Below are 13,860 nucleotides of genomic sequence, written 5' to 3'. Positions count from 1 at the left end.
CACCCCTAGAAACCGCTATACATAACTTTATTTATTATTTGTGTAAATTTAATAATATAGGTCATACATCATAGAATAAAAGAACATTCGAATATTCTGTTATTACTCTCAACAGCTAGTATCATAAACGTCTACATTAGAATAAATAGGTACATAGACTTCAGAGAATATATTGCGACAGATATCGTTTCGTACTAAGAACGAGCCACGATTATGGTTCGTGAAATGTTGTCATGGGCCATCGATGAAAAAGTGGGCCAGGAGGTACGATTTGACAACGATTTATCGAGAGAAGCAGAGAGATGTGTCTCGCGTAATTGTTGGAATACTTTCGTAAGCGGCGCCCATAGGAGTGACGCTCGTTTCTCGACTGCGCATGATTATTTGCTGTAGAGGGAGCGGCGAGCCTAACCCGATTAACCAAACCCGCGGATCGCTACGTACGGAGACGGAGACGAGAGCGAGAGACAGACGTCTACTCTCACTCTCGGGTTGCTGTTCTTTCTGACACCCGAGATATCGTCGTTGCTTCACTCTCACTCCCATGTCTCCGACGTATCTGGTCCCGCGACATCCCGAAATGTACGGTGAAGTGTTTATGTAGTATTCGTTGCAACCGTAGACACCGTTCACGTGCCAGACGATCAACAACTTCGGCTTCGTTCATCGACGTCTCTCAACATCGACATCGACATCGACTTCCGACATCGACCACCGGAACACCTCGTGGACTCGCTCTTGGCCCGACAAGAAAAATAAACGGACTCTCGAACACCACCACCGTTCACATAACATGGAGCAGAAGCGGCTTTACAAAGTGGTGCTCACCGGAGGTACGTCGGATTTTCTTTTTTTATTTATTTCTTTTTCTCGACGAGATCAACCGATTCAATGTCATGTGCGCACCTGTGTCTCGTGAACTTCACCTTCGTGTCTTTCTACTCGATGAGAACGAATGGACGCTTCCATGCTTCTTCTCCTATTTGATTGAATGAGAAATGAGAATTCGTGTTTTGAGAGACTTGTAGCAAGTCGATGATTCGTTACGCGTCCACGGAAACCACGTGTTCGCACGACATTTTCACGGCATCATTCTTCGTTGCGTGTTATCTTTCGTCTCACGCTTTTCCGTTCGAACACAGTTTCTCCTCTACGTTTGTTCGTTGCCCTGACATGCTACATGCGAGTCTGTCGCCCGTGACAATATACTGTGTCCAGAAACTAGCAATTTTAGTTAATAATTTATCGATATACTGCGCGGATCTTTAGGCAAAATAGAAATTGTGTGCCTAGATTGCGAGAGACACGAGTCCAGCGTAAGTGTTTTTCTTTAATGCGTCTAATAGGCCGAATATCATATGTCTTGACATTCTTAAGTTCTTTTAATATTTTTATTATTTGAAATTTTTCACCGACTCGCTTTTTTCTTAATTGCATAAAATCTACAGTCCATGTGTTTATGTTGGGTGTACTCGTCATGAGAAAGGACATGACAAATCGTAGTTTAATGACAAGAATAAAAATTTAATAAAACACTCGATGGGTTACAATAAGAGGGAGCGGAGAAATCGTCCTTTAACGATTCCAAAAGAAATGATCATCGGATTGTAGGTTCACGATTGAAATTGCTGTTGAACAATTCATTACAAAATTTTGCGTCGTAGTAGACAGTCTGTTAATGCGTTGGTCAACAAATTTGAACTCCGTCGTTGTTCTCCGGGAACCAACAGGTGATTCTTATAGATATTCAATTTTAACAATTTGGGGTGCAGCTCCAACCGTAGAACCGATAGAGGCGTCCATCGCATAAAAATATTCCGCGGATTCTCCGAGATTCTTTGGTGCACTGGGGTATTTTCGTCAGAATGTCCCATCGTTCTCGAAATTTTTTTGTTTGGGTTCAAAGATACTTGCTCCAAAATCGTCTGATTATGGAGTCGCGACATTTGCCAAACTTGCGTTATACATAATTAATATCGCTGATACCGATTCGTTTGGTCGAAAGGTCAGCCGGTTAGTAGGTAAACACGTAAGCGTGCGAGTATAGCGGAAGATCGAGAAACTACGGTCACCCGAATGTTGCTTTATCGGTCCTGCGGTCAAAACCAGCGAGTGTCATAGATTACACATGATTCTGGCAATGTTCGTATCATGCGAAACAGTGTTTCGGCCAAAGTACTTAGACGCGGCTCAAACCTTGCGTAGGTACATCGGAGAATGTATAAATAATTTTCTAGCTGCGATTATGCATATATTATACACATAAACATATTTCCGATACAACAAATCAATCTAAACTGACTCATACACGACACAATTATACAGAGTCTGCCAATGTTGTCGTAATTTTTGAAAGGAGCGATTTCTGCGGTAATTTGAAGTAACTTTTTTCTTCGCGAAATTGTTCTCTCCAGCTTCAAAGTCGTGCAGATCATTTTCGCAAAGGAAAAACTTACTCGAAATCAGCTCAGGAATCGCCCCTTTCCAGCAAGTACATTTCTGGGCACCCTGTATAATGAAAATCAATGAGGATTTATTCTAGTGCTGTAGCTAGGTTCTATTATTTTAACACCAATAACTCCTCGATTAATTAGTATAATCGAAGGTCTAGTATATGACTAGAAGGTCAATAAAATCACCGCGAAAGTGATTCGAGATATGTTGTTCAAACGAAATACGACCAGCTCGAAAACATTGACAGCTGAACGCGTCTAAATTTGAATCGCTGAAAACGCGTGTCCCAACTCGTTTACATGGCACCTTGACAATCTTGACAGCGCGTCTGCCAGACAAAAGTTTGATTTACTAGTTACATGCTCAGCTAACGTCAGTCATTAGGCACGCGGAAAGCTCGATCGAGCGAGTTGCATCGAAAATTATGCATTTTTACGCGGAGACGCAATAACGGGTCGCTTGTTGCGCAACAGAGAGCGTCGAAGTAGAACGTTACCGTTTTTTCAACCGAAAGAGAAACACTTGAATGTACAATTCTAATACTTGCATTTACGTTTAATCATCGGTGTATTAACCAATGTTTCGAATCGTAAAACTTCTCATTTAAAGCTTCCAGTCCTTCAGAATCTTGGTTTTCACGAAAACTCCGTTTTGAAATGCGGCAAACCACTTTTAGCAAAATTTCTTGCGCACTCAAAACAAATTTCCCGTTTACGTCGCAAATATTTTGGTAATTGCAGTAAAGTCTTGGTCTAATTGTAAGCCGGATTCTCGGGCCCGTGCTCCGGCATAGTGTAGGGCTACAGGTGTAAAGGACAGCGTGGCCGAAAACTTACTCTGCATTACTACAAAACTTTTTCGTCGTATGCGATAGCACTTAACTCTGATCATGTAGTCAAACTCTTTGTACCTTCTGTTCACCTTGTTGCTAATATCTTGGAGTACTTCAGTCCATATTACGTCGTGAGCGTGAATTTATCGAAAGTGTAGAAAGTGAGCTGTCTCAGTAGCAATGAAATTATACCAGTTTTTAAATGTTTGTAATCATTATAACAGCGTGCACGTATACGCAAGATTCAATGCAGTAGTTGCTACAGTTTTCGTATTGGAAAGAGTTGTTCAGAAATCCGCGAGGAAACACTTTTTCCAGATAATTACCAATATTCTTAACACTAAACCTACCACGAGGGGTCAAGTGACTCATTTTAGATTGTTTATTTGACAATTATTGGAATTGTAAAGGTGTTTTCATGGGAATTTATCGAATATATTTTTTGACTCCAGTATATGTATATTATAGTAAAAATCGCAAAAAATATAAATAAATTTAATCTTGTTATTTGTATAAAATACTATACACATCAGTCACTTTTGATGGTCGGTAGGTTTAGTGTTAATGGCGAGTTTAACTATTTTCTGCTCAAAGCGGAAATCCGAAGCGAAATTTCACTCTTGAATTTCTTTATAATGTTAAAATAGAAACTTCGATACGTATTCCGTAATTTTTTCGATTCTTTTAGAACTTGGAACAGTAGAGAAAAGATTGGTCGTGAACATAAAAGACCCGGGATGCATACTGCCGCGGCATCGATAAAAATGAGGTTGCAGACGGAAGGTTAATATGTACTCTCTCCTTGATGTTTTTTCTATAGAAAATGTCATTCCAAGTATATATCGATTGCACGTTTCATATTCGACGTTCATGTAGTGTAAAAAGAAACTACGCAGCTTCTACGAGGGCCCGGCATGCAACCGGCGTGTGAAAATTGGAAAAATGTCTATCGCGTTTTTCCGTTTGGAACAGCCGTCCAATTAAACGAGATAAGATCAGTGTCAGAAATGGGACGTGTCTGCCAACATTGTCCGCCTGGCTGCAAATAAAAAGATAACGACCAGGCATGATGCATCATCTCCCGATACTCGATGCATCGTCTCAGTCTCGATGCTTGAACCTCGCCTCGGCTTGTTGTACAACCGTGATTAACCTTTCCAATTGATCGTGACGATGTCCTGCACCGCAGATTGTTACACCGCGGATGTTCGGCCGATTCGACCGATGTATTATTTACCGTCCGCGCGTCAATGTTTTATTCATGCCGAGATAAACAGCACATGAAAATATATCGTCAACGGTGCGATTTCCTTTTCGCGTCTGGATGCAGCTTCTCTGTGCCTCTGGACACACAAGTTTGCGTTCCTATGATGCGATTTGCATTACTTTCCTTGTTTTTCACCTGCGAAGAAAAGCGAAGGAGCATCGCCCAAACTCAAACAAGTGCGTTGATCAATTTACGATATGTGTTCAATACGTTTGCGTTTGTATTTTCGCTTCAAGACCTCTGAATGTTGCGCCAGACCCCATTCATTTTTTAATGAATTTTAGTGGAAATTTCATCCCAATATCTCTTATGGTTGAAGAGTTATAGTGAAATGTTACGATCCAGCCCACTGTGTTCTTCGGCATTCCGAGATTGTGTATCGCAGTGCAGCGTTCACTTCAAATAATTTTAATTTCGTCAATTTTCAAATGTCGATCTTATCAAATAGAGGTTCGTAAAAAAAGGGGACACTTGGGGCTATATCCCCATTTCTTCAATTTTTTAAAAAGTGGCCCACTATGAAAACACGACATTTGTTTCAAACAATTGCAAAATAAATGGTGAAAAAGACATTTTTTTCAAATAACAACATTTTGAGTGGATACTCTTCTGTTTTCATTACAAGCTCGTAAAAACTCATTTCTATCGGTTTGTCAGTTCTAGTCTTACAATTTAATGGAAAAATGTTGACACGTTTTTTTACACCTCTGTAAAATTTACAATTTTTAAGATATCGAAAAATCCTTTGAGATTCGTTCATAGGTCACTAAAGACTACAACATATTTAAATTTGAACAAAACTGAAATTTTACTCCAAAAAGTGTCCGTTTTCGCGTGGAATGACCGTATTGTAAGGGATTTGCGGCACCCGGTACACGTTTGCTTGACCGCGGATACGCATGTGTCGATGAACTGCAACATTTGGGAGGCCACGATTGACAAAACACATTATCTTAGAATATTCTAGAATATTCCTCGAAAGAATAATGCGATATTGTTTCTTCGCGTAAACGGACGCGTCTAGGCGCAGCGGTTCACTCCTGGACGCAGTTCTGATGAAGTATGACGAATGGAGTATAAAAGGCGCTGGGATAACAAAACGTACCGAATGTATGCGTTATCGTTGCAATCTTCTATAAAATCCAAACCGATTTAATTCGAAAATATAATTTTCGTCGTAGGCATCTGTTTCTGAACCGGAGACGCTCTTATAGCGAGCAAGGGGCACGGCTTCGCGTGCCGCAATTGATTTAGTAGCTTTCGAAAGTTTAATTGCCTTTATATCAGACCATCAGTTCAATTTACAATCTTCCATTTCTTCGGATCGTATTTAAAATTGCAGGACACGTGGCGCGAAACGTTAACGTCTCAAATGTATAATACTACACTTAAATTAAATACAACATTATTCCTTCTTCGAGGATGACGGACGATCGACGGTTTCTTTTTTTATGATAAATATTGTACGATGTAAGGGATGTTACTGCGATCTCTTAGTAATTCAGAACCCTTTGTTATTTGTCATAACTATGTTCAAATCCTCGAAAAGAGATGAAAAGGTATGAAATCAATTTTTCAATATTCTTCGATGTCAGAATGGCGTACTGATGTCGTCCCCGAAGGATGAACAATATCGATAATTATGTTTACAAAAGCGTGAAGGTCACGCAAACTTATTTGCCGACCTATTAATATATAGAAAGTTTCAAACTGTAAAACAAATCGAAGTCTCCAGCTTCGAAACTTTTGTAAAAGAAGAAAAGTTGGTGCATTCAGCCGAGCCGGCCGATCTTAAGAGATCCTGATTGGTCTGTAATTAAGACTGTTCTACGATACCGCCTTTCGGGGTCATTTAATGTCTTCGCTACACAGTTACTTCGTAATGAAGTTTGTTCTTCTTGAGGCACCTTGGAAGGACATCGTACGACGTACGACATCGTTACACATTCCGCGAAGCCATCTAATTATGTTGCGGATTAATAGGATTAAAGTTACTTCGAGACTGTTCCGGGCCGGTTCGATTTCGCCACACGTTGGCGAAGACTTCCAATCGGATTTCTGACAAATTGCCTAATTAGATTTCTCCTTTGAAAGTTATTTACGACGCCGGCGTATGAGTGTACGTAATTCGCGGCCGATTACTTAGGCGCCATAAGAAGGCGGACGTCGACGGGACGGTCAAACCTTTTTTTGCTGTTTTCGCTTGGATGCAACTCTTGCAGCGAGCAATGAGTGGCTCGGTTGCACGTATTCGAGCTCCAACTCTGTACGCAGCTGGCCGCAGCTTGTTGTTGACTCTAACTGGTTTGAATTGTAGCACCCTGGTTCGAACGTGACAGAGTCTTCTTCTGTGAGCTCATTGTAGCAAGCCATAAGTGAGCGCGGAGTCTTCAAACATAAGAAGATGCTGCCTATTAACAGAAATGACTACTATGGTGGTCACTGGTGACCGGCGCTCTATTGATTTCTTTCAAAACAAGTCCCATAAAATTAGTAGCATTAAATGTTAGAGGTCATGGTTTTGAACGTGTATTAATCACACACGTGTATTCACATACACTTACTTTAATGTGTGTCATTTTAAGTACACGGGTACTATTTCTCTTTACTATGATTTCACAACTTCCGCGTTGTTGGTACAACAATAAATTTAAACATTATTTTTAAAGTAAAATAGTACACATGTGTCCGTGTACTTAAAATGACAATTACTGGAGTACGTGTACGTGAAATACACATGTACAGGGTGTATAAAAAGTATAGTCATCCGTTCTAGGGGTGAATCTACACCTCTGGATCGGTGGACATATGTAAAGGGGCCATGTGGATTTGCGTAACATCATGCTGCACAATAATTGTTGCGCAATAGGCTTGATCGTGAATAGGTTCCTTAAGAGAAACTTGCCGCAAAATTGTTTATAACAAAGAAAATTGTTGTTGAAGTTGTTTTTTTACATCAACACCTTTCACTCACCCAGGAAGGAAAAAGTTTGAAAGAAGCCACATGTCGCAAATAAATAGTTATTCAGATATAAGCTGTTAAAGTTTTTGCAAAATTTGATTGTGTGGAGTTATACGTATAGACAAAAGCCTATTATGTACGACAGTCCACCCGACCGTGTCAATGCGACAGAACATAATCGTGTGCGTGCCTCGAGCAAACGAAAAAAGGGACATTCTTCGATAGGCCAGTACGACGTTATCGTCTCCCTGTCCATTCGGATCATAGTTGTAAATTATGAAAGAATATCTTATATCCATTTTTATAAGAATATTACTCCTGTATTATAAAATGTTACCGTACCTCACCGTTCCTCCAGCGGATTAGGCGATATACCTGTAAAGGACGTTATAGCAAGCAAAAAACGTGCGACAACACGTGCGGCGGACCCATCGAATCCACGAGCGGACTACCCTTATAAATCTCGTTATTAACGACCGAAGACAATACCGAAAGGAATTTCTGTGACAGTTTCAACACTTCTCAACCTAAACTCCTTCCGACACACCCCGTCCAATTAACAAACGCAACATTTCCCACCCTTAACCATTCATGAAAAACCGAGATGACAACCGCAGTACTATTTTGACCGTGTGGTCGGAGTAACTTCTTCCCGTTCGCTGTCACGATTTTGGAAAATGCGTTGTTTTGTGCTTCATACTTATTAAGACGTATTCGCGTAAATGGCAGTGTCCTGTTGATCCGACGGAGGAATAGAAGATTCTGAATATTTGTCAGTACCTATACTTGACATTAATATTTTATAACCCGGGATTCATATTCTTATGTATAAAAATGGATATAAGGTATTCTTTCATATTTTGCTACTTTAAAATTATCTGGATGGACAGGGAAACGATCACTTGGTACGGGCTTAGCGACGAATCCCTTTAAACGCATACACACGATCATGTTCTGTCTCATCGACACGGTCCTGTGGACTGTAGTGCAGTAGTAGGCATTTCTCTATACGTATAATTCTACACAATCAAATTTTGCAAGAACTTTAACAGCTCATATCTCAATAACTACTTGTTTGCGACATGTGGCTCCTTTCAAACTTATTCTCTTCTTGACGAGTAGGAGGTATTAATGTCTTTGTTATAAACAATTTTGCGGCAAGTTTCTCTTACAAATGTCCACCGATTCAGAGGTGTAGATTCGCCCCTAGGACGGATGACCATTACTTTTTATACACCCTGCACACGTGAAATAGGGATCTCTACTAAATATCAATTCATACGTTCTGAAAGGCACTAAAGTATAGTGTAAAATTGAAACTTCATATTATCCCGTAACTAATAATAATGATTAATAACTCTGGTTGTTTATACGAATGAAATAGACAAAACTTGTGTGAAATGCATAAAATTCATAAGGTAGTTAGTGTTCGACGTATGCATTTTGCTACATCACAATGTCTTCCATTCGGAGGTTGCAGAACATTTGGTTCCGTGCAAACGGTCTCGTCATTTCTATTTATGCTGGCGGAGTTCAACAGCCACGTGGGTATCGCGGAAGTCAAGGTTAGCGACATCGTAACCTTACTGCCTCGCTTTCGTTTTAGCAAGGATAATGTGAATCACCTTCTTCGCCGATCTACATAGAACCCTCGCCCCCGTGATTCTCGATCTTCGAGTGCGAAGCGGTCGACTACACCGTTCGAACGTTTTCAAGTCGTAAAGCACCAGCAATGCTCAACCTTTTTACCACGTTTTTATTAGCTCGCTTTCTTGTTTGTTTGTTTGTTTGTTTGTCTGTCTGTCTGTTCGGTGGCAAATTTTGCAATTGATTTTAAACTAACTTCCTGATGAGCTAGAGTCTTGAAATCGGTTATTTTATCTAAAATCAATTTCCTTGACAGTTAGGTGTGATACGAACATGAAGGGTGAATCCTAGCGTCATTTATATGTACTGCCCCAATTTGTATACATACATATACATAAAGCGCTGGCCGGCCGGGTGGGGGTAGCCGATTCTACGTCATCGACTCTCGGAGGACTAGTTTCCCAGGCCAGAATTAAACCACTAAATACAGTTCAAATTACATCGTGTTTAGTGCCATTTTAATCCGAGAAATGTCACAAATAAGTTGGTGAAAGTCCCATAAAAAAATGAGAAATAAAGAGGTTTTGTCATTGGATTAGTAGCGATTCACACCAATATAGCTAACCCCGTATCAATCCGACAATCGTAATCACGCGGCATGTTTTTAGGAAGTTTTACTAGGCACTCCATGGCCTAGTACTGGAAGGGATATTTGTTTTTCTTAGATCGTGCAGTTCCCGATTTCTTAAGGACGATTCCTCCCTGTTACCTGCCGAATGAATAAGAAAAGTTTTTTTTTCTATCAGGCAGTTTGCAATTGGTTCCAAATATGAAGGACAATTGAAGAGTTAAAGTAAAATTCTGTTCTTTTGCCATCGATGTTTAATAAATAGCATTTACGATCATTCTTAATGATCGTAACAATGAAGAAAATTGTACGAAAAGGAACTAATAGAAAAATTGAACGTTTTCTAAAAGAAACTGATCGCAGCAACAACGGTAGACAATGATAACTAACGCAGCATGTATTTTTCTATTGCAGGACCTTGCGGCGGCAAAACTACCGGACAGATGAGACTCTGCACGTTCTTCGAGAACATGGGATGGAAGGTAGGCACGCTCCTCGTTCCTTTTGCTTCGCTTTCGCGTTCAAACAAAAAAGGAAGAAAAGAAAGAGACACAGAAAATAAACTTGTCCCCGCAAGTTCTCCATAACGACTCTACTCGACTCGACTCGAAAACTCACCCCCAAACAGTTCAAAGGGCGAGTAACTTGAGAATCCTTTGATTTCATACGGTCACATCGTTGCATAGTCTGTTGCTTTGACACGCCAATCATTCCGATATACAGTGGCAACAGTATAGAATAAGATACCACTGTTTTTCCTTCAGATTTTTTTTCATCCGGAGAACAACGAAAAAGTAACAAATTCAAAGTTTCATGCAATTTAAACTAGCCGCCGTTATCACAACTTTAAAGTTAATACTGTAGAAAATAACACGTTCAATTTTGGTTCAAAACTAGAACTACCGGGTGAGTCAAAATTACTTGGTCCTGATTCGTTTTTTTTTGGAAATATTAAAATTATAAATACGTTTTCCTGAGAAATTTTTTTAGTGAACTTCTCTATTGAAGTACATATTTAAATAAAACTGGTACGAAATCTAACCAATTGCGTTTAGTGCTCGGTAGTTCTAGTGTTAAGAATATTCTGCGTAATATTAGAACAAAAACCGCTGTCTTATCTATGCTAACGAAAAATTTCATCCTTTTTTTGTATTAACGAGAAAACTTTGACCGTGATTTGTTCACGCATTTTGCTTTTTTTTAGCCTCTCTTGTAAAAATGTCTAGGAAACGAAGCTACGTTCAAGTGCGAAAATTGATTATATGAGATAATAAACTCAAGATAAAAGTGAAAAAATATGATCTCGAGATAGTAAGTAATGGTTTGAATCACATGCAATGTAGAATCTATTACGTGCTCATTCTTCTCTAGAGAAAAGAAAAAACGACAAACGGTGGTCTCTTAATTTTGTCAGCCATTGTACTCGAGATCAGTCTCTCCGGGGAGTATCTAGCAATGACCGCGTTATTGGCGAGTTTCCACGTGCACACGCGTTTTCTTTGTTACGCTGTGCCAAATAGAACCGAGTCGGTCGCGATCAATTAACAAGAGAGATCCATTCGAAAAAGAGAGACAAAGAGAAAGAAAGAAAGAAAGAAATAGAAAGAGAGAGAGAGAGACATTCAGAAAGAAAGGAAGAAAAATTAGAGAGAGAAAGAGAGAGAGAAGGAAAGAAAATTGGAGCTGGTTTTGGGGGTTTTTTTATCACCCTTCGTTGTGGATTCGATAGAGCGCTGGTTGTCTTCTTTTTCAGGTGTTCCGTGTTCCCGAGACAGCGACCGTGCTGCTCAGGTATGCAATCACACGATAACAAATTTACCGAGACCGGGACACAAGGAGAGGTTCTAGGAGGAATCTAGCACGAAGGCTTGATCGCGTACAGTGCGAATTGCACGCGAATTTGATCACACGCGGCGCGGAAAACCGATGCTCTTTCCACAATCTCGCGGATTGGACCCGAGTTCGTAGAAATTGATGAAAATGCGATGGTTTTCGTTCTTGCGAGGGATTAGTTCGCGTTCGATCGGCTCATTGTCGGTGCAACAGATCGAATTATGCACTTTTGCAAAGTATTCGGAGCTCGAGACCAATGAGATTGCTATTTGTTTCGCGCACTCCAGTCTGCAAAAGATCAACCAGGGTTCTGAGCCTTAGTTTTCATGTGTACCTTTAACTCCTTGCTAAACATGCAAGGTGTCTCACCAGATATTATCACCTTGATTTACGCGTTACTATTATTGTTCGTAGCGAAAAGGGCAACTCTGATGTTTTAAATGGGAACCGTATATTTTTTTATGCACCAATCTTTACTTTAGTCTCTATAAAAAAAGTATTTATTTTTCGACATACATGTATTTATATTTCCTTGTATGTAGAGAACAAAAAGATGTACGATACCATTTAAAGGATCAAAGTTGACCATCACAAGTCCTTGACGCGTCCATCTACAAAAAGAATCAGTAACGCCATTATATTCATCTCTTGAAACTATTTTTAATCTCCATCGAAAAGTTTCTCGCCGCGAATAACAATAATACCGTAAATGAAGGTATGTAGTAATATCTAGTGAGACACCTTGTACAATGTTAGTCCTAAATAATTTCATAAGATTAAAATTCGTACCCATTGCATGGCTATATTTACCCGTATGTTTAAATATTGATAACAGAACTTACTGTCGACTCTTAAAAGAAACGATTGACACTCGTATTCAGTAGATTTTGTTTAAAATATTCGTCACAAGTTTGTTTCGATATTATATGGCTAGGAGTTGCAGTTAAATGATACCCTTGGCAAAATCTTCGAAATTTTTTCGAGACCCACAAAATTTCTATTCGTTTGAATTGCAATTGGTGGACATTTGCGACTCGATACTGCAACGATCAATCGAGGTTTGCTTTTGTATTCCTACACCTTAGTGGTTCAAAAGAGCTGATGAAAGAACAAAAAAAAAACGAGATCTAAATCTTGCGATAGAAAGTGGTCGTGCTTGTTCCACCGACAGTATCGCTCGAGACTTCGTCAGAAAATGATTCCTCCGCCTCTCCCGGTGTCGTGTCACCACAAAATTCATTGATCGAGAAACACAACGAGCCCGTACTAATAGCTAGCGTACAAAATGTACATAATTGCGATCGGACTGCGAGCAATCGGTGCTTCGATCGACGACAAACCAGGCTTGGGCAAATTCTCATTGAAACACGCAGAATAGTTCTTCGTTTCGATTGAGTCACTAGATTGATTCAGGGTACAGCAAAGACAACTTAACTTCACTTTCTATCGGGATAAATAGAATATCAAGGGTCGCTCTCAAAGACTATTTCTTGCTTCGACCATCTCCTCGAGGAGGTATTTTCGTCGGATGCTGTTTCCGGAAGCGTTCCTTCGATAACAGTACAAGAACACAATTCCCATATTTATTTTAATATTTTACATACAGATGGATAGGTTTGTCGATGACCGACCCATAGTTGTCTGCGTTAATTGCAAGATACAGATTCTGCGCAGAAATGATTCTTTTCTTAACAATATTAACGAGTTGGAACTAATACAACAGTATTTCTGAACACCTTAAGTATTTATAACTAGTGCTTTGCATTCGACCCACCGATTTTGATCTTTCTGATAATCAGAAAGAACTTTAATGATGATCGATAACGATCGTCCCAAAAAAAGTTTCACAAAATCGCGCTCGAGATAAACTTCGGTTGAACGATCTTGATCGTTCCTTCTGTCGAACAATCGATTAAGCTGTACCGTCTCCCGGACAATGCCCACGCCTGTGACAAACGACGCTGACAGGACAGGTCGAATCAATTAGATCGAAAAAGCATTGTCGCGGTGCGTGTTGCGAGAACGAACGGTTCGTTCTTCGAACGCATTTCTACCGCGAACACGATCCTAACTCAAAATAAACGCAGCGACACTGGCATGTCGGATATTCTTCCCCGATAATGTTGCTCGAACGATAGATTCCCTGTTGCCCGACGAAATTACAGAATTGTGGCGCCGGGGACACGATCATTTCTCTTTTAGATTAGACGCCGCGGTATGTACCTCGCGCGCGAGAGAATGAGACAACGAAAGAGAGATTGAGAGAGAGAAAGAGAGAGAGAGCGAGCGCGCGCGCG

At 40.1% G+C, this 13,860-nt stretch overlaps 1 protein-coding gene across 5 annotated transcripts in view; it reads left to right on the top strand.

The window, feature by feature from the left end:
- Positions 1-418: 418 nt before the first annotated feature.
- Positions 419-13,860, top strand: part of Ttd14 (TRPL translocation defect 14) — a 37,175-nt gene continuing 23,733 nt past the window's right edge. Inside the window, exons 1-3 of one of the 5 annotated variants that reach the window (XM_076430616.1) lie at positions 419-833; positions 10,145-10,212; positions 11,484-11,521. In XM_076430616.1, coding sequence (XP_076286731.1) covers positions 794-833; positions 10,145-10,212; positions 11,484-11,521 — 146 coding nt within the window. In that variant the 5' untranslated portion in view covers positions 419-793. The remainder of the gene's footprint in view (positions 834-10,144; positions 10,213-11,483; positions 11,522-13,860) is intronic. The other 4 variants (XM_076430587.1, XM_076430577.1, XM_076430596.1 and 1 more) reach the window with 4 other exon arrangements.

Source organism: Lasioglossum baleicum, chromosome 1 (genome assembly GCF_051020765.1).
Source record: "Lasioglossum baleicum chromosome 1, iyLasBale1, whole genome shotgun sequence".
Lineage (NCBI taxonomy): Eukaryota > Metazoa > Arthropoda > Insecta > Hymenoptera > Halictidae > Lasioglossum > Lasioglossum baleicum.
Note: the sequence above shows the minus strand (reverse complement) of the source record. Positions and strands in the feature narration are given on the sequence as shown.